Raw genomic sequence first — 23,892 nt, 5'->3', positions numbered from 1 at the left:
GTTTAGCAACAAGTGCAGCATTACAGCCTAAATATAGATCTACGTGTGTGTGTGTGTGTAGCCAAACATCCTACCACCTCCTTGTTTCTGTGGCAATGTCCACATGTACATGCGTGTACAGAGATGTAGAGTCACAAAACACATCTCATGAGTGGAGGGATGAAGTGGCATAATGGCGACTTTGAGAGATGTGGATGTGGATTTCAGACAAACTCTTTCTTGATGGACACAATCACACAGTTGAACGTGCTCCTGCTCTGCTGTGGTTTGGAGGTTGGACTACGAGAAGCTCTTTTGGTCTGCAGTACAAGTCATACAACAGTCATACAAGAACAATGGACATGAAGTGGATCGGTCTTACGTAGGTGTCCTACGTGTGATTTGTTGTCCGCAGCCAAACTGCACATGGAGACAGATTCCAGGGTGAAGTCAAGGCCAATCTGTGCGGAGGATTTGAAAAACAACAGCAACAGATTGTAGATGGACACGTCCCCACTTAGACACACCAGAAGGACATGGGACATGCACATGAACTGGCACCCCAGTGTGCGTGGACCTATAGTTGAGCCGAATGCTGGGATGGAGTGTATCTGTGTGGTCTCCCCACTGAAAGACCCAGATGGGATATCCCTGCAGCCGTTCTCTCTCATTCAAAGCGTATGACCATGGGGCTGGCTCTCCAAGCCGCTTTCCGGCATTTGTTTAATTTGGGCCTTTTGTCTCCATCTTCCCTCGGCTCCTCGATTGAAAGCAGCCGCTTTGCCTCTCTTTGCCTCTCTTTGCCTCTCTTTGCCTCTCTTTTAGGCAGTGAGGAGAATGACAATAATGAGGCCTGGCGGCTGTCCACTGCTTCACACACAAACATTCACACTTATAATACCAGGAACACAGACGACACTGCAAATGCAGACACACACAATCTCACTCACTCTGTGCTATAGCAGGCACACACACACATGCATATTTACACACACATGCAATGTGAAATGAATGCAGGTAGCCATAAGCTTTTTGTTTGTGCCACACCAAGTGTGCAAATACATGTCAGTTGTTAAGATTTGCAATTTACTGCAAAGTCTTCATTTAATATTGTATTATATGCCTCTGTTTTATATTTTATTATAATTCTGTCAAGTTGATTGAAAAGATATTCTATATTGCAGAATGTGTCTTTGTTTTGTTTCTGTTCATCTTTAATCCGTCTGTATAAAGAGTCACGCTGGGTGGCCGGCTATATACACACTCAATCTAAACCGATACCCAAATGTATTGAATTTAAACAGAGACGGCTCACACGGGCCACAAATGGGAGACTATATACATTATAATGTGTAATTCAAACAATCAGTGGGGCAGTGTTGTCCGCAGCACACAGAGACCAAGCAAATAACCGTTCCCAGTGCAGTGAAAGGAAAACATGGCTTATTTTGTTGCATGTTAGCGCCGGGATGGAAAGAGTATTATTCATTCGGAACATAACTTGTTTATATTCTGGCTGAATCTCACGGTTTAACTCCGTGTTAGTTCATGACTGCTGGGCTGCTGGGTGGGAACGGGGATTTGAACTGTGACTGTTTCAGAAAGGATGAGGTCTTGAGGAGTTTGTCAGTCAGCGTGACGTGCTCAAGCCAGAGCTCAGAGGACCCACAATGGCGCGTCATAGAGTTTAAACCCATTGTTCTGTGCTAAATTTTACTGAGAACATTTTACTGGTGACGTCTCAGCTCCCTGACAAACGGTAGCTTTGAAACTCCATGATTCATGTCCGTACTCTCCCCCAGGATGCATAAGATCCTGCTGATTGAACAGCGAGCAGTCCAGAGTGTGAATTATTTGTGTGTCAGCCTCGAGCAAAAGAACTTTGTTTCGCTGGCTGTTGTGATAAGCTCTGTATTTATACTCTCCTGAGATGAGATTATTTTTTTCCACACTCGAGTCCTTTGTTCAGTGTTTGTTATTACTGTCAATCAATGCTTCAATCACTACCTCTCTATCATAACATATTAATGACCAAGTATTAGAGCATTGTTGTTACTTTCTCTGTGTTATTTCAGACCTCTTTTAAGATAATGATGTTTTTTTATTTACATTTAGCAATAAGCATAGTCTCCAGTGTAGAGATGTGGAGCTGCAGCAGATCTGTAGTGATTATCACTGGTTTAGGAACCTATAAGAGTTTTCTGTGCGTGTCTTAGTAATCTGAAGGGAAGCATTTTTCATATGAGGAGAACTGAACTGGTACTCTGACTACAGACCAGACACTGTGTGATAATGTGGAACAGGAGATGGTTTCCCAAAGCGTTTGTAGTCTCAAACGACTGGTTACCATTTTTGGCTTTAAAGGAGTAGTTTGACATTTTGGGAAATACACATATTTGCCTTCTTTCTGAGAGTTAGATGAGAAGATTGATACCACTCTCATGTCCGTATAGTAGAAATGACGCTGGAGCTAGCAGTCAGTTGGCTTAGCTTAGCATAAAGACTGGAAACAGTGAGAAACTGCTAGTGGACCTCTGTCCAAAGGTAACAAAAATCCATATAGCAGCAACTCTAAAACTCATTAGTTAACACATTCATTTCATTAATTTTTTTAAATCTGTATGAAAACCTGTGCTGAACTATTTGTTGGCTCTGAACATTTGCAGCAGAGACTCCAGGAAGTCGCTGCTCTCAGCCAAGATATAGTCTGTCACATGAAAGGAGAATAGTTTTTTTTATACTGCAGTTTTTATACTTATTAAACAAGCAAAATATAACATATTCATTAGAGAGCTTTAGATTTTGTTGCTCTTGGACAGGCTAGGCTAGCTGTTTCCCCATGTTTCCAGTCTATATGCAAAGCTAAACTAACTAGCTGCTGGTTTAGGCGAGGGTACAGACATGAGAGTGGTTTCGATCTTCTCAGCTAACTCTCAGCAAGAAAGCGGTTAAGAGTATTTCCCAAATATTTGGGAGTTTTTCTTACTCCCGTGCAACTATTTCTGCATTTCTCATGCATTTATTTATTTTTTTCTATTTTTCCCCCCCAATTTTCCAGCCTTCATTTCTTGCTAATATAGCATTTTATGAACCATCAAACAAATGTTTTGGGAAACCTACGAGTCCCTGAACCTCAGTACAGATTGCTCTTGGGTTTGAGATTGCAAAGCACATACTGTACATTAGTCCACTGGAAAAAATAAAACTTCAGTTGAAGGCAGAACTGAGGGAGAAAATGGACTGAAAAGCTCCACTCATGCAGACATGTACCACGTATCAAAGACATTCCACCTAAAAGAGTTGTGGTGCTGAGATAACTTTTTGAGGGCCTCCAGTTGTTACTTCTTGTGACCAAATTTACTTATTTTAAAGTGCTAATTCTGAACATTAAAAGTAACAATGGTGAATTCCATCAGAAAGCATTAGTATCCCATCATTTCAACATTACAACTCTTTAAGATATACAGCTTGGCCATATTAATAGCCTATTCAAACGTTCTGATCCTGTGTCAGTATCAAACATCATTGTGCTTTGTATCTGCACACTCGACATTGTACTGTAAAGGTAGCCCTGTTCTAGCCTCCAGTGTCTTAGCCTATAGAGACCCCTTACTAAACTATATAACATTTTATAATCTCTAATATCCAGCCATGACCTTGTGTATGACGTACTTTAGAGATGTACTTGTAACTTCATTTTAGCTGTGTACTTTGCAATGAATCTCTTCTCTGCGAAATACATTGTACTACTGTAGCCTATGTATAAAGAAAAAAAACCTACACTCTTTTTTTGCTGCTACACCATTTGTGCCCTATTATGATGTCTTTGTAGAAAACAAGGCAGTTTCATGTTGTATTAGTATATAAATGCCAATTAATCGATTCAATGTCCACATAAAAGTGTATACTGCATCCTCAAATATATTGAAAATGATACCATGATACAACCGTAATGTTACAGATGTTATTAAAGGAAATGTCTTATTTTTCGTATAAACCTCTCATTTTCTTCCTGTCATTGTTTATCTGTCCCCAGCTAATGTCCCTCTGCTTTGACCTCATCTCCCCCATCTTTTTGTTTTAATCTCTCAATTGACGGTAATGAAAGGTAAACAGCCACTTTTGATTACAGTGACACCCTGGGAGTTGCGTACAGAGACAGAGTGTGTGTGTGTGTGTGTGTGTGTGTGTGTGTGTGTGTGTGTGTGTGTGACGCGAGGTGGTGTTATGAAACATAATATTGTTCCCTCTCCTACACTCGTTTGTACTGCTGAGTCAGAAGCCGGTCGAGTACAAAGGTGTGCAGCCCCACACTGTGTGACGGAAAATTACTAAGGTCATTTACTCAAGTACAGTTATGAGGTACTTCCAGTATCACACACAGGCTTAAATATAAGGTAAATAAAACATAATAAAATACTTTAAAAAGTGGAATAAAACTATGCAAAACAAATGCTGAAACCCAATTTACATAAAACAATGTATGTCAGGTGAAAGCTTTACATAAAACCTGGAGTACGTCCAGCTGTTGCCATCTAACCCGAATGTCAGTTGGCAAAACAACATCACTGTCATCGCTCACAAATGCATCAGTAGTAGTAATAATACTGTCACATATCATATAATGATTTAAAACTTGCAGGGGCCATTCTGCCGCATTATGATTACTTTTGCTTTTGAAACTTTAAGTGCATTTTGCCGACAATACAACTGAAATCTCACCTGATTAATTTACTGGTGATGGAATGGTATTACTTATTTTACTTAAAGTGAGAATATGTAATTTTTAAATAGATGAAACAACCAATTCTTTCTTTTATAGAGAAAAAGTTGAATTCATAAGTAATAAAAGGTACTCTTACTCCATTCAACACACTCAGTGGTTTTGCTTCTACAGCCTCACTCGGCCTGGTATGACCAGTAGCTTATGGTGCTAATGTTAGCTAATGTTAGATCTAGATCCTTCTCTACTTGTGTTACTGTTCCTGTATGTTTCAGAAGTTACCCCAAATTGTCAAATGTGGCCACGATAACAAAAGTTATAGTGTATTTTGTGCGTGTGAGAGAGAGAGTCTAGGAGAGGAGATATCGTCTGTGTATTCTGTGCACATGCCTGTCTGCAGTCTGCACTGAGCCTTTTACCCCCCTGGCATCAATGATGATGAATGTGACGAAGATGATGATGACAATGATGACGAAAGTGGCTGGCAATATGATGTTCAGTCCTCATTTGATCCCTAAATGTCACCTCACATCACAGAGCAGACTTTAGACCAAAGGAAGGGTAAAAAGTTAATGATGGCCTGTTTGCATCACAGTTACGGGCTGTAAATTGATAAGCTTGCGTGACAGTATTATTGATGATGATTGATGGCACGTCTATTAGCAGCAGTTTAATTTGGACATCATTAGTCTTTGCAGAGTGTGAAGAGGAGAGGATGAAGGAAGAGAGGAGCTAAATGCTGCTGCCAACCTATCTGTCTGGAAAGGCATTATGCCAGTACTAAATATAGCTGCAAGATTAGGGAGAAAGAGAAAAGGACAGAGTGAGTCATGCATCTCCATACAGAAGCGATGCTTTTACTCCAAAATCTGCTTTTTAAAGCTCTGCACTCATCAGAAACCCCCAAAACTGTGTCATCATGCTGGTGAATAATAATAATGGAGAGGCAGAAATAAACGCTGTCTCTGCTCACACTTAGATTATCTCTACGTATGTTCTGATACATTCCATGCATTAATTTGACTTCCTATGTGTATTTTCAACTAATAGCTCACGTGTCTCTCCCTGTCTGCCTCCCTCCATCCCTCTGGACCCCTCACTTCATCCATCTCCCTCCGTCTCTCTCAGTCTTTGCACTTCTATCAGGACTTCCTGTATTTTTCCACCTTGCTTTCTCTGCGTTCAGAGTCATGTTTTTCTAATAACTCCAGCCATGGTTTCCTCCCTGCTTTTGTAGCAGCAGCTGTGTTGGAGCAGGTACTGGACGCTATCTGGCCTGCAAGTGTGTTTTGTTAGATGGTATCAGCACTCCTGTGTGTGTGTGTGTGTGTGTGTGTGTGTGTGTGAGAGAGAGAGAGAGAGAGAGAGAGAGAGAGAGAGAGAGAGAGATAAAAGACTGAGAGATTGAGTTCAATATATTCACTGTAAAGAAGAGTCATGTGTGTTTGCTGGTTTCTGTTAAACTGACAGGAAAGTGAGTGTTTTTTAACATCTCTTGTGAATACAAAGAACTTTTTTATTTTATTTTACAGAATAAACAAACAGCGTTATCTCAAACAGAAACATGGATCCACAGGCCCCGTCTGTCTCAGTCCACTGAAGGATATCAACCTTGATAAAAGATTTACAGTTCTTGTTACAACATGGGAAACAGTATCTGTATAAGGTCTGAACATGACGGCCTTTATGGGGAAGTTTAATTCCCCTCATTTGTAAAAAACTATACAAATTCAAATGTTTTGCTTTGTTGGCACAACCATAATTAAGTCCAGTTTTGCCAAAGCTTGTTTTACAAAGTTTACAATATAAGTGTAATACTTCAGAATGTAAAAAACACTGACATACAGTATCCTACATGATTTAAAGCTAATCATTAACAAGACAAAGTGTCTACAGCCATGCTACTAGCTCTGTGAGGCTGTACTAATGCACAGTGGTATTTTGAGCTAAAGGCTACTGACAATGCTAACATGATGTTCAGCAGGCATAATGTTTACCATGATCAACTTCATAGTTTAATCACATTAGCATGTTAACATTTGCTAATTAGCTCTAAATACAAAGTATGACTTTGGCTGATTGGAAAATTATTAGTTTTGCAGGTATTTGGTCATAAATCAAAGTATATATTATATAATATATTGAAATAAATATTTTACATGATCACGGCATTAGATGAAAAGTCAGAGGATAATCAAAGTTGGTACAATTCATCCTGAGGGGAATATGAGTGTTTGTACCAAATTTCATCACCAAAGTCATTAGGATTCATCCTCCGGGGACTTTGAATGTCTGTACAAACTTTAACAGCAATCCATCCCGTAATTGTTGAGATTTTTAGTCTGGACCAAAGTGGTGGACCTACCAACCGATCAGCACTGCCATCCATACAACCATGGCCAAAAATATGAATAATATAAGACTATATGTGATAAAATGAGATATAGTTTAACAATTGAATGTAATGCATGGAAGAAAAGAGATAAAATCAAAAATAAAAGGGAGATTTTCAAGGAGAAACTATTCTCTCCTGTCTTGATGTGGGCAATTATGTTCAGCAAAACAGATTAAAACATCAAATAATGTGTGAAAGCATAAAGGGGGCGTTTCAGAGGGAGAGATAAGTTTGGTGGATTATTGTGAAGTATAAAAGGTGAAGGGGAGCATAGATGAGGTAGATGAGATGTCAGGGGTGGTGCAGGGCATAGGGGGAGGGTGGAGGGCTTGGGGGGAGGGGGTTTGTGGTTGGGGGTCTAGCAGGTAAATAGGCAAGGGCATAGTTGTGGTCTAGGCGTGCTCGATCCTGTCAGGAGGAGGATAAGGGTACCAGTAGGAGTTGGAGGAGATCAGAGAGCCTGCTGGATGTTATCTCTCTGTCCATACCATACCTGCAGGTCGACTCACCTGAGGCAGCAGCCAATCACGTTCTCCGTCTGTCTGTCTGTCTGCTCATTCCTCCCTGGCTCCCTCTAACTTAAAATGATAGATTTAACACAGCAGTAGTGAAGTGGTCATTTTTTGTGTGGATCCTAAATCAGTAGTAAATCGTCATGTGCTACTATGTAGACTGTGTGTAGAAGTATATTGAGAACTCAAATTCCTTGTATGCTTTAACATATGTGGCAAATAAACTTGATCCTGATTCTACATCCTGTTTAACTCCGATGTTATGTAAGATGTTTATATAAAGATGAGTGTTTGACGGTGAGGCGAGAAGCTGTAGGACGTACCTGTAGAAACAATGTACAGCTTCTAGTGTTGCTGACTTGTGCTTGCTTAGATCTAATACCAACACGGGAGCGTGCTTTGTGGTAGGCTACTGGCAAGGCTGAATCACCAACCAGGCAAAGCAGACCCTAACTACTCCAGTTTGAGGCTTTATTGTATCATCGATGACATTTTGTATTTGTTAGGGAATTACCATCCTCCTTCTCATACTAATCAAATGAACTAAAGTAAATAATCTCTTTATTATTATCACTATGGGATGAAACTACGCTATAAAGGAGATGTGGCGACCCCTGGTGGTGAAGCGTTGTGCCTGCAGGAATTTTCCGCCACGGTAAAGTAGACGTGGCAGTGACGTCAATGCCGGAAATGACCCGGATCGGAACTTTAACTCCTGGGTTGAGGTTTTACCAGAAACATCGAGGGCTCTCGAAATATGATGTAATATCGATAGAAGTAAGTTGGAACTGATCGATTTTCGTCTTTTAAATAAGGTTAAACCTCAAATGGTTAGTTTAGGTCGAATTTTACTAAGGTAAAGCAGGAGAGACCGCAGAGAAAGCCCTGTTAGCTTTCTGTAGCTAAGGTTAGCCTGTGGTTAGCCGGTCAGGCCGTGATCAGCTGTGTGTCGTGATGGGCGGCCTTAAAACACAGACAGCTGGTCCAGAATTGAGATAATCATTGTTACCTAATGGTATGTATATTTAGCTCGCATTTATGTGGTTTTATTTACGAGTTGTGGCAATTATTTGCTGTTTATTGCCTGGTTGTTGTGGTTTAGTCCGTCTCTTCGTCGCGTTGCGAACCGTGCTGCTAGCTAACGGTGCCGGTTGGCTTTTTACTACCAAACCTACCTTATCAAATTGTGTGTTTTTATCAGTTACATTTCAAGCTGTCAGCCTGTGAGCCTGAAAGTTGTTTTGACACACGTCTTTTTCCCGTTACCGTAGACATGTGTGTACATATGTTCATGAAGGATACCCCACCTTGGATGTGAGTTAGCCTGTACACCGGGAGGTCTTCCTATTTGTCCACCACACAGAGCTGAAGAGTAGGACCCTTCAGTCCCAGGTGGTTTCTGGTCTACAGCGGGCTGGTGACCCTTTACCGGCTGCAGGATGACGTGCCGTGACCGGACCCTCGAGTTCCAGTCGGCCTGTAAATCTCTCCAGGGCAGACCGGTATGTTGGCACAGGACACCTGAATTCAAAGCACAATAATAACGGGGTGTCTTTATGTACAATTAGGCAGTTTGCCCAATTTTATAGCATGTACATTACAAATACACTAGTGTGTTTTTACTGAAGTTCTTCGTAAACCAATTTTGTTTTGGTTACTTTTGGTTTTGGTTCCTTGTTTACTCCTATCTCTGCTTCTAGTTTTGGTTCCACATTGGGTTGCAATAGTCTGATTAGAGTTGTTTAGTTAATTTGTCAAGTAAAAAAAAAATCAAAGGACTACTCTTACCTGCACATTTTGGGTCAAGTTAAACACAACTTGTTGTCTTCCTTCAGCTGTGTTGAGAAGCCTGTTTTAATTCTCAATCAAATGTCAAACATATTGTTAAATGTCAGTTAATCAGCAATGTCGATATATTGGCCAGTATTAGTCAACACAGAGATATTAATGTCAGTGTTTTTGACGGTGACATAAAACTTAAAATGCCAAAGACACTGTTTGAGGTAGTGTATCAGTTACATGGATTATCTACCAGAGAGCACTGACAGGTTGCTCAGTACAGATTGTGGTCACAGTTCTGTAAAAGACGACTTTACAGGGATCCCTATCAAAACGCTTGTTTACGTTATGTGTCAAAATAACACTATTGGCCAATTTATCGTTTGATTATTAAAAAAAAACAAAAACCTCAAATATCACTATTGGTATCTGCCTCAATAATCCAGCATTTGATGGACTATAATCACAGGTTGCCAGTGCTCATAGTGACACCTCAAAAATGTTTACATAGTTTGACCAAAAGCCATAGTATTCATTTGATTAAATGAACTAATAATAAAGTAATGATGGGATGTAATCAGGTAATATTTGTAATTTTTACTTAATAATTGACTACAATGTTAAGCAAGTAAACAAAATTGAAATGATTTTAGTTCTGTTACTTGACCAGTTGATTAATCTTAAATCAATGTTGAGGAGTTCTGTAGTCATATTTTCACATTTACCCCTCAGCCTCTTATTTGAAATGTGTCTTTCCATCTAATTCTGGCAGAATGGAGTCCAGCCCAGTAAACCAGCGCTCAGCGCCCTCAGGCAGCGCAGTGACTTTACAGTTATGGCCAAGTAAGTTCCTCATAGTCTCTTTCCTTATGTGTTTCAACAGCTCATGAATATTTGCTTGTCCTTGTTCTTCTATTGCACTTGTGTAGCATACTTCACAAATCATGCTTATTGTAAGTTAAATGAAAATATTGATTTTTGAGACAAAATTGATATAATCAAACTCCTGGTAAGAATGCAAACAAGCCTATTTCACAGAATGTGTGAGTTCTGCTTTAGTGTGTGCATGATGAAGAAAGCTAAAATTTTGTGTGTTTGTTTCCATGTAGGAGAATTGGAAAAGACTTGAGCAATACATTTGCCAAACTGGAAAAGCTCACTATTTGTAAGTATTCCATTTGATATTATTTAAGCATAATTTAAAATGCTCTAAAAAATCTTGTGTTCATGTGTTATGTCGTCCAAAGTGCTGATTTTGCATGCTGTGGTTTTGATGTTTTAGTGGCAAAAAGAAAATCTCTATTTGACGACAAGGCAGTGGAGATCGAGGAGCTGACTTACATCATTAAACAAGTGAGTTAAATTGTTAACATCCCATGAAATGTGGTTTTGCAAACATACTGTACATTACTTATAAATAGAGCAGCTTTCTATAGTCTCGTAATTATCTAGTAAATTGCAAATACATACTCTGTTTTCTACTTCTCCTGTGTTTGTTTTTAGGACATCAACAGTCTAAACAAACAGATAGCACAGCTGCAGGACTTGGTGAGGTCCCGCGGAGCTCCGGGTGGCCGACATATCCAAACCCACTCTAACACTATAGTGGTGTCATTACAGGTAAATTCAACAAGTTCTAATTCATATTATATTGTTTATGTATATTGAGTCCAAGTGGCTGGAGCTGTTTCAATCCTTTTTTACAATTTGGGTGGGAATTTTGAAATTAGTCTGAAAAGAAAGAAGGTTTTTAAATTCAAAATATTCTTTATTTTCAACACTTAATTATTCTTTCCTTGTTCAAGAACTAAGTTGTGCTTATGTTCACATACAGTAAAATAAAGGAAAGTGTGTAATTATTAAAGTTTTTTTAATGAAAGTAGTTTCATCATATGTAGTGGCATCAGAAAATGTTGAATTCTTGTTCACACATTGGTGCTCTGTAACATATGCACACAGCTGAATTATCTGCACTATGTTTAACTTTGCTGTTTCTTCTGTTGTCCACAGTCCAAACTGGCCTCAATGTCCAATGACTTCAAATCAGTCCTTGAAGTCAGAACAGAGGTGAGAAGCGTTTAATGTACTTTATCATTCAGAAAATACTAAATGGGGCACAGGTTTCTTCTCATTTATGGTTACCCTCTCCATCATTTGTCCCTTTTTCCTGCAGAACCTGAAGCAGCAGCGCAGCAGGAGAGAGCAGTTTTCCCAGCCTCCTGTCTCGTCTTCTCCTCTGATGGCCAACAACTTCAGTAAGTCTGTCCACATCTTTGCTTCACGATTGTAGTCACCCACTATGATTTTTGCAAGGGTCTCACGTTAAAGTAATGGCACCAACAGGGAAACACAGCATGCTGTTGTAGCTTCATAAGGGCGTGTTCACTCTATACTGATGTTATGTGGGAAAAGTTTTTTTGTGCTTTACACTGCTTGAACTTTTCTTAAGCAGCTGTACTGCATTCAAGTCACAACCTAAAAATAATCTCCTGTAGCACAGAAAAGGCAACATTCTGGTTTCATACTGACAAACTAACCTTACAGACTCTACCCTTACAGATTATATCCTGGTCATCTGCATTTTTGAACGTTTTCCAACTTTAGAAATCCATTGTTACCGAAAACATTGTTCTTCATCTGTTCATCTAACATGAAATTTGTGCTGGCAGAATGACAAGGGGTAATAAAGTGAACACACCTTTATTGTTTCTTTGTTTTGGCTTTGAGGCAATATTGGACATGTCTGGCTCCTGCTCAGTTTACCATTTTGCTAAACAAATAGCTAAACAGGCTTCTTACCAGAGACCCTCTCATTAGCTCAGGGAGCTCAGATGCTTCCTATGCAGACATTTACACTGCCAGTAAAATGTTTATGAACAGCCTGTATTTCAGCCTTTTTGGTTAAATCTCAAACATTGTGCTCACTGTCGATATCCTACAATAAAATATAGGTAACAAATTGCTATGTAAATGTTTGCAATGTTTCATGTTATTGGAAATAACCTATATCTAATTGAAAACTAGTTTGATTATCATCACTGTAATTATGCACCTGAAGCAGACGTGTATAACTGTCCAGGCTTAACTGGTTGACCTGTCGAGCGCATCTGCCTTTAGAAATGTAACTATTAAACTGATTGAAGTGCTTGCCAGAAAGCGGTACTTTTACATCTTTGGAACAGTCGTGGAGGCAAATGTCTGCTCATGACAAATAAAAGACGAGTTTATTGCAATAATAAAACAAAAAGTTCTGTCTTATCTACCTCTTAGTTTAAATTTATTTTAAATCTAATTTTAGGTTATGAGCAAACTGGTTGAAATTTAGCCACAAATGCATGGATGTACAAATACATTTTCACTGGCGGTGTACTTTTCAAACAGCTGTTGTAATAGGGAAGTGCTCTAAATCCTTGTGAATGATTATCACTGTATTTGGTCATCTATAATGCAAAAATTAAAAAATATTTTAGGGAGCCGAAAAAAAGGGGCCCAGGAGCCGCATGCAGCTCGTGAGCCGCGCAATGGTTACCAGGGCAATACAACCTCAAATTTAAAAGGTATTTCCCTGGAACGTTTGACTCTCCCAGTGGGTATAACTAGCTATTGTATGTGCCCGCTGTTCTTTCTGCTTTTCCCCTCTACCATTGAGGATTTCTGTCTGATTTTATTGAACATGTGTGTGTGTGTGTTTTGCTTGTTGTCTCCCTTCAGAGAGCTCGGTCCTGATGCAGGATGAGTCCAGGAGTCTTGGGGATGTAGCCATCGATATGGACTCTCAGAGCAATCCCTTGCAACTCCAGCTTATTGATGAGCAGGTAGACTGCTGGTGTATATTTGTCACAGTCGGGCAGATGGAGAGGAATGTGTGCGTCTCATTTGCACAAAAACTGGGAAAAATGTTATTTTATTGTTAAAGTCAGTTATTTCAAGCAAGTCAGCCACTATAAGTAAGAAATGTATCCACCATAAACTTTGTAGAAATGTTGGACTAAAATCTAAAAATGACTGAATAGGTAAACTGTGCATTTTTATGCTCTAACGTGGCCCTTTTTGAAATCTTGCTGGCTGTGCCATCACAGGACTCATACATCCAGAGCCGTGCAGATACCATGCAGAATATTGAGAGCACCATAGTGGAACTGGGCTCTATATTCCAGCAGCTGGCACACATGGTCAAGGAGCAAGAGGAGACCATCCAGAGGTAAGATGGAGCTAGAAATAGAGGGAGAGATCTCTTGGACACAAAGGAAATGATGAGATCTTAGTTTGGAATAGTTTCACATTTTTGGAAATATGCTAGTTGGCTTGCTTACTCGAGTACGAGAGTTAGATGAGAAGATTGATACCACTCTGTCTGTAGGTAAATATGAAGCTTCATCCAGGTTAGAAGACTGGAAGCAGGGAATTAAAACAAAAAATGTGGTGGGTTTATGGTTCAACGCTTTCAAAGGCTTGTCTTCACCATGAGGCCAGGCAACCAGACTCCAGGAAGTCTCCTGTCTGGGCAAGAACACACATAACACCTGTAAAGCTACAACTTGTCATTTTTACACTTTGGGTTTTGTACAGATTAAACAAACTACCTTTGGACAGTTTCCCCCTGTTTCCAGTCTGCAGGCTCCAGCTCCATGAGAGTGGCATCGATCTTTAACTCTCAGCAAGCAAACCAATTAGCATATTTCTCAAAATGTCAAACTATTCTTTTATTAAATAAGCAATAGGAATTAGGAAACTGGAAGTAAAGAAGGGAAATTGATGATAATAACACAATTTGCAGTTGTTTTCTGAAGTCCTATCTCACTAAACTGTCTGTCGTGCTTCTCTCACAGGATCGATGCTAACGTGGAGGACACCCAGCTGAACGTGGAGGCCGCTCACACAGAAATCCTCAAATACTTTCAATCAGTCTCCTCCAACCGCTGGCTGATGATCAAGATCTTTCTTGTCCTCATCGTCTTCTTCATCATCTTTGTCGTCTTCTTCGCTTAAAGAAAAGAGGAGCAGCTGAGGGGAAGGGGAAAAGCACATGGAATGAGGGGAAATAAAGCTAAAGCTTGACTGAGACGACATGTCCAGACAACACATTTGAAGGACAGACTTCTCCATCACAGCAACAGTTTGATGGAGGCTTGGGAGACTTTTCGATTAACACAGACTTTTCGGTTATTCCTAAACCACAGACTCTTGATCTTAATTCGACAATTCAGTGAAGAAAAAGATGTCGAACTCTGTCCAAGTGAAAGAATAAATGATCTGAAATCCCCACTTTGTATAGAGAGAGCAAATAACTGCTCTGTGTTGTACTTTGACCAATTATTCATAAGCATTTAATCAAAATGGCTATAATTTAATGGTTTGATTCTGCAAACTGTCTTTTTAATTTAGATTTTTTTTTCTTGTTTACCCCCTTTACAACATGTCATTAGTAGTATTATTATCATTACTATTATTATTTCAAAGCCAAACAACAGAACTGGAGTTTATCCTCAGATAATTTTGCTTCTTAGTTTACTTACTTTTTATTGAAAGCATGACTGTGTCACTTGTTTATCAACAATTCTCCACTTACCACCATTCAGTAATGATGTGAAATATTTTTTTATTCAGTTATATTCTGTTTTGCTTTCGAAGTTTATTTGCCAAATGGGTACTCTTATAGAACTGTGACACAATACGAAGACACTCGCTGTGGTCAAGCGCTTCGTGTCCTGAAGGCACGAGACGGCAGGTACAGCGAGCTGAAGGGAACTTTGCTGGTATAATTCAGGCCCGAGCTGTATAAAAGTTGATAAGTTATGTAACAACGCTGTTTTGAATGAAACTGTTTAGTTGCCCGCCATAAAGCAGGTTGAATGGTTGAAAAAGTGTAAACCTTGCACATTCGGTGCTGCAGAGAGACTTCAGCATATGAGTCAAGTATCTGAGCGGGATCCACGTTTGATATCAGTGCTTATGAAGGGGTTACGCTGGTTGTGAAGGCCCACTAATGAAGTGACTCAATCAGCCAGACTCCCTGGAAGTGTCTGGTTGGATGTCACCATTGTAGTTGCTTTCCTTCTTTATCTTTCTAGTGTACCGGATGTTATTTAAATGACCACAGCTTTTTAAGAAGAAACAAAACATTCTTCCTATTTTTTTCCCCATCTGTTTTTTTTTTAGCCAAATGCCTTGACTTCAATGTATAAAGTGCAAATAGTGATAATGATGTATTGATAAGAAAGTGCATATTAATAAAATAATAATGGGGTGCTGGCATTTATGGCTGAGACTTTCTTTGGATAAGAGGATTAGTCAGCAGTGATATAATTAGCCACGCTGGGAGGCTAAGGCGAGTCAATAGGGAAGTGCTAAGCAGTGTGATGCATCCAACACATTTACACCACAAACATATTTATTTATCATTATACAGGCCCCAGACAGAATTACATATAAATGTTTTCCTTTTCAACCACAATAAAGTGATGAAGGGCTTTCATTCGTTTTGTAGAAAGGCTTCAAGGCTACTAGAAATGTACACTTAACAGATATCAATGGGCCAAAATCCAAGAGTCACTTTTAGTCTATATTAAAGCCATAATAACAGACATCTTTGATAAAACAACAGTTTTAACCACATAGGAGTGATGAGAACATTTTATATTTTTTCCCCCCAAATACATATTGTGTTCATAATAAAAAATAAGGTTATATATGATTCTAGTTATTCCCTGCTTGAAAGGATTTGCTTGATGGATGCACTATGAGAGCACCCACTAACTGGGAAGGTGATCTGGAGCCAACTGTGACTGCTGAATATACACATGAATGGCCTTAACTGAACTTCCTCCATCTACTGCCGAAGACAGCTGTCCTGTCTGTTGCATAACATGTTTTTAAAGGGATAGTTCATGTGTTCATCAGGAGCTGTTGTTACTTGTATAAGCTGTTTGTTTTTAAGGATACCTGAAGCATGTGAAGGTTAGCAGTGCAGGAGAGTTTACTCAATAACACCCCATGCAACACACTTTAGCATGGCAAACAGTTTTTAGCCATGCTAGCGGTGTGGCTCTATGGATAGTGCCGGTCGGTTGGTCGGCCTACCATTTTGGTCTGAAATATCTCAACAACTATTGGATGGATTGCCATGATGTTTTGTACATTCATGGTCCCCAGATGATGTATCCTAATGACTTTGGTGATCCTCTGACATTTTTTATAGCGCCACCACCAGGTTGACATTTGTGGTTTTGAATGCGATGTCTTGATAAATATTGGATGGATTTCTATGAAACACAGTCATGTTACCCTGAGGATTGATCCTATGACTTTTCATCTAGCACCATCATCAGGTAAACATTTTAATTTGGTTTATGATGCAATATCTACAAAAATAATTAAATTTCTGTCAGCCTCAGCTGTACTTTGTGCTTAGTGCTAATTAGCAAATTTTAGCATACCAACTCATTAAAGTAAGATGGTGAACATGGTAAACATTATGCCTGCTATGTTAGCATTGACATTGTGAGCATGTTAGCATGCTGACATTAGCATTTAGCTCAAAGCACAGCCTCACAGAGCTACTAGAATGGCTGTAGACGTTTGTAGCTGTCAGCACAACAAATGAACTAACCACATGTTTCAGGATCTTAAAACCAAAACAATAATGCTTTTGGGATGGACTAAACTGAAGTTTATGAATTAGACATTTAGCAATTAGCTGGGTTTCCTGAAAGTCAAGAATTCACACTAAACCCGCTCTCTAGACTTTGAGATGCCAAATGATTACGAATGAGAAAACTTGTGGACTTTTTTCAAATATACCCCCCCCCCCCTTCTCTTTCTCCTCATTTTCTCCCCCTACCAGAACTCTTCTACAGGTGCTCCTCCTCTCCCTCCCACCATCTTCTTCGCATTGTCTCTCCCTCCCTTCTCTCACCCATGGGCACTCTGCTCCATGGGGCTGATCTCTGGCATGCTCCGGCTCCTTCCCTTCCTCGCCCTGGCCTTAATGGCCTCCACCTCCCCTTCTCCATCCTCCTCCTCGTCGGACCAATCCATCTCCTGCTGCAGATTCCCTCTGGAGCCTGTCATGCTGCTGCCCTTGAAGAACTGACCCGTGCGGAACTTGGTGCGGAAAGTAACGAAAGAGAGGCTCTTGCTGCGCTGCTGCTTCTCAAAGGCGGGGTCCTGCGACTGCACGTCTTCATTTCCATCCGTCTCTTCCACACAGTCGCGTAGCACCGAGCGAAACAACCGCGGAACTTCATGAACCTCGGGCTCCATCTGCGACACCAGCCTCCTGAACCTGCAGTGGGATAGATAACTGCTATTAGGAACAGCCTGATCTAAAATAACACTCACATTTACAGAGAGCTTTACGGTCAAGACAAAACAAAACAGAAACAAGGTCAGATGAGGAAAAAGGAAGATAGACAGACGTAGCCATAAGGGTGGAGGTGCCACGACCACCAAGGGGGCAGTGCAGCCTTTTTAAATGGGTCCAAAATCCCTAACTACACCCCTGGTAGATAGATATGAACCCTGATTACTAGAATATAATGAGGGGAGATGCCCTTTATATTTAAGATGTCATGCATATAGTCTCTTAGACAAAGAACAGGGATCTGTATATCAGCTTACTTTCCAGGTTACAGTTAAGGGTGTTAAAAGGATTAGATTGAAAGCCTGCAGCTCTCTCCCCTTCTGTGTCTTCTTCATATTCTATGTTCTTTCCTGTATTTCATGCTCACTGTCCCTGTCTTTGTCTATTTCAACATGCCTGATTGTCTCCTTTAGTCTTTTGTTTCTCCATTTCTTATTTCTCTGTATCTGTCTGCATGTGTCTGGCTCTACATCTCACTGTCTGTTTCAGCTCACACATTCTCAATATCAATTTCAGTAACAGTCATACCTCGCTCTTTCTGCCAGTTTATATCTACAATATGTCTCTCTGTGTCTCCCTGTCTTTCTTGCGGCCTTTCTCACCTGACTATCACAGGACCACACTGTGCAGGAGGGATCTTGGTACAGAGGTCCTGCAGTTCCAGCAGGTCGTTGGGCGTCAGCTCGTAGGGCTGAGGGGTCGGGGTGTTGGCCAGCCAGCTGTAGTCAGCTGTGGAGGAGGAGCTGCGACGGCGCCGCCGACCCTCTGTCGCCCGCTCCAAGCGGATGCGCTCGGTGCGCTTCACCATGGCTCCCAACTCCAACATCAGAGTATTGGTAACCAGTTCCTCAGTGCTGCGCTGGCCGGGAACTTTGGGCTCAAGGGAGAAAACAGCAGACCAAGGAAACATCTGGGAAAGAAGGACAGCATTGGTGGAGAACTATACAACTTCATACAACCTTCATGCCAGATATATCTTATCAGTATGAAGTCTGAAGTAAAACATGACTCATAATAGGTATAATAATGGAAAACAACTCATATGACTGATCAATACAAACCATGCTATCATAGAAGTTTAATTATTGTCTTACCTTCATGAAAGTGGGTTTACAAAGCTGCAGTGTGTTCTTGTCTAACAGAAATCCGCCTGTTGTCTGGTGACGCCTCTGTTAGCAGGCAGATGAACAGCAGGCCTCCATGGGCTGCTGACATTCAAAAAGGGATGAAACTCCTCGGACTCCTGACTGCCTTGCTACCTTTGACGGTCCTTGGCAGACAGGGTAAGTACTTTTGTGAGGAGCCCCGTGGAGTGTGTGTGTCAGGTTGGGATTGAGAATAAATGTAATCCTGTATTAATAAAGAGCGAGTGACGAGATGAGCTTACCCCACATGAGCGTACACCTGGGCGAGGAGTAGGTGTTTGTGTGTGTGTGTGACTGACAGAGTTCAGGTGGGGTGTTTATATAATAGTACAGGATTGTTGGCTAATTAAGGTATTTCCATTTAATTTAATTTCCAATTGTACTTCATTTTTATGCAGCCATTAAGGCTGTAAAGAAGGTTTCAGCTCATGTACACAAGCAGGCTGGTCACTGTCTAGCTCAAAAGTACTTTAAATCACTTCCACAGTGTCTGACAGAGATGTTCCTGGGCAGTCATGAAGTTTTAACCAGCATACTTTCTGGTTTCAAACTGTTAGGCTACTGCCATTACACCCAGCACAGTCCTTGAAAATAACACAGTGCCTATCTGAAAATGTTCTCCTACTTCACAGACAATAATCCTTCAGGCACACCTGTAATTACCAGACAGTTATGGCCGAGCATTACATAACTACCCACATAATCTCTGTTTCTCACACTTATAAACTCTCTTTCTGTCCCACTAACTATCACATGGTATTGTATGTAAGATAACTACAGGCTAGTTCCTGGGTTTCCGCACCACTCAGCACTGAACCACCAAATCCCAGATTACATTCAAATCCAGAGCCTACCTGGAAGAATGAGTGGTTATAATGTTATAATCTAATTACAGTTGCCTACAGAGGATGCTGTTTACTGCTGCAACTAAAGGGGAATGGTTGTGTAAGTGATCAACCAGTGTTGATTGCTAAATTGAACATATTTAATGATTAGAAATACTAGAATTCTACCCAACAGCAGCTACAATCATCAGCGATAAAAAAACAAGAAAACCTCAAGGATTATTAACATTGTGGTCCTCCAACATCCAACAAACAGCACAAAACCGAAACACCAGTCAAACACGCGTATAGTAAATTACACATAAGGCTAAGCTTACAAACCATTTTTTAAAGGCCATTTTGAAGATGCACTCTGATGTGATCCACTTTAGACTTGTAGAAAGCTTATTTCAGTGTACTGCAGCAGAAAAAAAGATTTTTTTTTAACCCATCAAACTATTGAAATTAAACAGTATATTATTTGTTATACTGCCTCATGTGGAATAGCTGTTAGTGTCTTTTATCACATAAAACTAGTGCCAGCCCACTGGCACAGTTTTATACATTAGTGACATTTAACTGTGTTAGGGTTGACCGTCTTCTCAACATTGAGCTTCCTGAAGTGGTCAGATTCAACACTTATACATGGATGATGTTTTTAAATTACCCTCATTTATTAGGCTTTGGTTATTTTTGTAACTTCCTTTATACCAGAAGATGGCGGCACAGTCAAAGTCACCTTGAACCACAGTTTCAGCAAAAACATGTACTGTTGATCTATCTAGGAATATGGCTTTACTGGCTAAATATTCAATCCATAGGTGTGAAATGTGACTAAATATTGGTGCAGGTCACTTTTTAGATGTGTCACACTGTTTTTATTGGCAGTCAAAGATTTCCCAGCTTTAAATGTAAACTCGGAAGTCCGTCTGAGTTTCCTTTTACAAATAAAGAGGATAGCTTCAGTCTTTCAAAAGTGGATGGATAATATATACCCAAAGGCTTAAATTTGAAAGAGCCTTACTTAGAGACTGTGGGACCTACGTTTTACACTAGTAAAAGCACAATCATCAGGAAAAAATGTCTTAAAAGCATTTATATACATTCAAAAGACAAGAGGACCCGAAACACTACCCTGCAGGACTCCACACTCAATAGTTGTAACTTCAGATAATGTCCCATTTACATCAACCACTTTGCCCTAGAAAAATATTAGTAATGTTGTATGGTGCTATTACATTGCTACATCTCTAGGAGTTTGTTTGGGCCTCCATTAACATGTACCTTTCAGGTGTGATGGATAATTTGTTTTTCGGTCAGTCACTGTTTCTAGTATATGGTAACTGGACTGTCTGCGTTCTGTCTACTCATACCCTATCGTGGTAATAGAAAAAGTAATAGTATCAGTTAACAGTAAATTAATCACATTAAGGGAGGCCAATGAGCCACCCCAATATGTATGTGTGTAACTATACTATATGATTTCTATTGTTTCTGAGTGTGTGTGTCCATTCTGTCAAACGGAAATCTCTTCAGCGTCTTCTGCAGTGTCACCCAATGGATTAACGGGTAGATCAGGTCACCCAGATACAGCATTGACAGACTAAATGAGGTTAACAGAATAAAAGTAGATTAATAAGGGGCGCCCCGGTAGCTCACCTGGTAGAGCGTGTACCATTAAGGCTGAGTCCTTACCGCAGCAGCCTGGGCTCAATTCCAGCCCGGGCCCTTTTCTGCATGCCATCCCCACTCTGTGTCCCCGCCTTTCCTGTTTCTCTCAGCTGTCTCTATCCAATAAAGGAAAAATTCCCCCCAAAAAAGATCTTTAAAAAAAGAGTGAGATTAATAACAGGTTCACCACTCAAGAAGTGTCTTGCTCAATTTCATCCGTTATTTAAGTGCTGAGCACAAGATGTAATGTTAGTGGTGCTCCACGAGAAAACTTTAGAATTAGTGTAATTAATATTTTATGTTTTAACACAAACACCACATTCCTACTGCTGAAAGTGTTTCTGTCATTATCAATTATAATTTTTAAGAATGCTGTTTGGGAAAAGGGTTTGGTACTGTAGAGGCAATCAAATTTAGTTTAAAGCCCCAAAAACTCTTGGCCGCGTATGGGATCAAAACCTAGTCAAAATCTGTTTAAGAATGATAAAGAACTTACTGTGTAATAATGGGTGGAAATGTCAAATTTCTGTATGAGATTTGTCTTTGAATGTGTAGCCTGGAAGTTGAAAACGACTACTACTGGAAACATGGTCGGATTAACCTGTGTCAAAAGGGAAAGAAATGATCTGCTGGGGCCCCTATTACGCCCGCTTTCCTTCCACTCTCTGAACATAATTGTGTCCAATATTCCTATGCTGAAGCATTTAATAGCTTCAAGGACTATGTGTGCCTTGATTAAGCACAATGTAATTTAAGAAAATTCAACATATACAGCACGGTATCAGCAGAAATAATGGAAGTCTCAAAGTAGATTTTTGCTCAGGGAGACTCCTCAAGAAAGGCCTTCAATTTCCAGTAATAAAGCAGACCTGTTCTATTATATATGATAATAGTTATAGAAATAGCAACAAACTCCACCACGGTTGAAATCTCCACAAAAATAGTGGACCATGAATCAATTATTTTTTCCAAACTACTACTACTACTAATTGTCACTCTGAGAACCTGGGTCTTTTGAGGCCCCAAAGGGTCTGGGGGCCCAGGGCAGTTGCCATCTCTGCCAGGTTGGTAATCTAGCCTTGGCTGGAGCAAGAGGAAGGAAATAATAGTCTTCTGTAATGCACAAACTATTATTTTCGTCTCTTCCCACTGAAAGTACCAGGTCCTTTCTTGTAAATACCTCTCTCTTGTCCCACATCCACACTTCCAGACACGTAGCAATTAAATAGACCTGGCCATCTTGTTGGTTTCCAGGTGACAAGACGGTATACACTTGCATTTTGTGACTACAGACAACATGGCGGAAGCTCTGTTTTGTGATTGTGTAGTTATCTGGCGAAAAAAATAAAGATATGTTTCCATGTAAAGTGGCAGCTTTGCTTACATGTTTCACTGAAACTGTAGATGATGTTGGATTTGTGGTGAAGTATCGTCGCTAGAGGTCATCAGAGGTTCACGCCGCCGCGCGAACTTTTCCCAAAACATTCTCCTGCTACGTCACTGACCCGCTCCGCCTCGTGCCACAACGGCTCTGTTTCTGTTGGCTTGTCAGCTGCACGAGACGCGCGGCTTATTGTCTCACATATGAAAACTGTCAGTTAACGTCAGTTGTTAGCATCGGTTCAGTTAAAAGCGACCGTTCGCGCGTTGTATAGTGAAGAACCGGAGACTGTTGTTACTTTTAAACAGCGGTATCAAAGCACCGTCACAGCTCTGTGTGAGCCTCCCTGGCAGCTGGCGCTCTTTGTAACTCTCTAAAGTGAATGGTAAGTAGCTTTAGTGTGGGGTTAGCTTGTAGCATCATTGCTAGGTTAGTTGTCAGTCACTGACCGCTGATGGACCAAGCACTAGCACGCGATAGAAAAGTCTGTCTCAACCGGTCATAATACGGTTCTGGCTCACTTACTGAAGGTGTTCACCATGGACGTTAAATTGAAGTTAAATTTTTTGTTCTTTGGAAGTTGTCAGTTTCTTGTTGTTTGAACCTCGTGATCAGACGTTGGTACAGCACAGGCCAGGGTCCAACTTCTGGATCTCTGCCTCCTCCGGCTGCTAAACTAAACCTGCTCTTAGCTGCTTCATAAACATTTAGTTAGAAGGGACCATTAGTTTCTTTTTTTAACGTTAGTTTGTTTAAAGATGAGAGATAATACCAGAGCTAGTATGACAAACATAAAGCTATAGATTTCAGAGTAAGGTGGGTAATGATTCATTCTTTTCTGTATGTCGGTGTCATTTAATAGAAAAAGTCAAATCCTCCTACCTTCAAGGCAATAGTGTCAGGTAGATAGAGTGGACAGGTTTTATGTTTTAATCCATCGATGTTTGCATTTTGAACGATGTCCTTCAGCTGTTGTCTATTACAATGTGATTGTTTTTGGTGTCTATAAGACTGTGTCTGGTTCTTGAGGGGAAAAAAAGAACAATTCAGTGTGTGTATGTTTTATATTTCTAGTTCTTAGTGTCTATTTTAAAATAAGACATTTGAGGATATCAGCTTGG

The 23,892-nt window shown here is 40.3% G+C and overlaps 2 protein-coding genes across 4 annotated transcripts; one reads left to right on the top strand and one right to left on the bottom strand.

The window, feature by feature from the left end:
* The first annotated feature begins 8,311 nt into the window (after window positions 1–8,311).
* Window positions 8,312–15,643, top strand: stx5a (syntaxin 5A). Of its 3 annotated transcripts, none has more exons than XM_070913091.1 (12): window positions 8,312–8,386; window positions 8,881–9,111; window positions 10,161–10,231; window positions 10,498–10,553; window positions 10,671–10,741; window positions 10,892–11,008; window positions 11,399–11,455; window positions 11,562–11,643; window positions 12,859–12,945; window positions 13,100–13,203; window positions 13,468–13,589; window positions 14,218–15,643. In XM_070913091.1, the coding sequence occupies exons 2-12, from the start codon at window positions 9,049–9,051 to the stop codon at window positions 14,375–14,377; spliced, it is 990 nt and encodes a 329-aa protein (XP_070769192.1). In that variant the 5' UTR covers window positions 8,312–8,386; window positions 8,881–9,048; the 3' UTR covers window positions 14,378–15,643. The 3 variants fall into 3 exon arrangements, with proteins under 3 accessions (XP_070769192.1, XP_070769194.1, XP_070769193.1); XM_070913092.1 differs by having other exon boundaries at window positions 8,334–8,386; window positions 8,907–9,111; XM_070913093.1 differs by lacking the exon at window positions 12,859–12,945.
* Window positions 15,644–17,299: 1,656 nt separating this feature from the next.
* Window positions 17,300–18,660, bottom strand: LOC139291854 (protein RD3). The gene is made up of 2 exons (XM_070913972.1): window positions 18,353–18,660; window positions 17,300–17,672 (listed from the first exon to the last, which is right to left on the bottom strand). The coding sequence occupies exons 1-2, from the start codon at window positions 18,658–18,660 to the stop codon at window positions 17,300–17,302; spliced, it is 681 nt and encodes a 226-aa protein (XP_070770073.1).
* Between the last annotated feature and the right edge of the window lie 5,232 nt (window positions 18,661–23,892).

Source organism: Enoplosus armatus, chromosome 10 (assembly GCF_043641665.1).
Source record: "Enoplosus armatus isolate fEnoArm2 chromosome 10, fEnoArm2.hap1, whole genome shotgun sequence".
Taxonomy (NCBI): Eukaryota; Metazoa; Chordata; class Actinopteri; order Centrarchiformes; family Enoplosidae; genus Enoplosus; species Enoplosus armatus.
The sequence above is the reverse complement of the archived record's forward strand: the minus strand, read 5'-3'. Positions and strand labels throughout refer to the sequence as shown.

Bases quoted from the DNA above. Each gene is read 5' to 3' on its own strand.
- stx5a (XM_070913091.1), top strand. From the start codon at position 9,049: ATGACGTGCCGTGACCGGACCCTCGAGTTCCAGTCGGCCTGTAAATCT. The intron at 10,232-10,497 runs GTAAGTTCCTCA...GTTTCCATGTAG, and splicing joins GACTTTACAGTTATGGCCAA to GAGAATTGGAAAAGACTTGA. The intron at 12,946-13,099 runs GTATTTCCCTGG...GTCTCCCTTCAG, and splicing joins TACAACCTCAAATTTAAAAG to AGAGCTCGGTCCTGATGCAG.
- LOC139291854 (XM_070913972.1), bottom strand. From the start codon at position 18,660: ATGTTTCCTTGGTCTGCTGTTTTCTCCCTTGAGCCCAAAGTTCCCGGC. The intron at 17,673-18,352 runs GTGAGAAAGGCC...ATCCCACTGCAG, and splicing joins TGTGGTCCTGTGATAGTCAG to GTTCAGGAGGCTGGTGTCGC.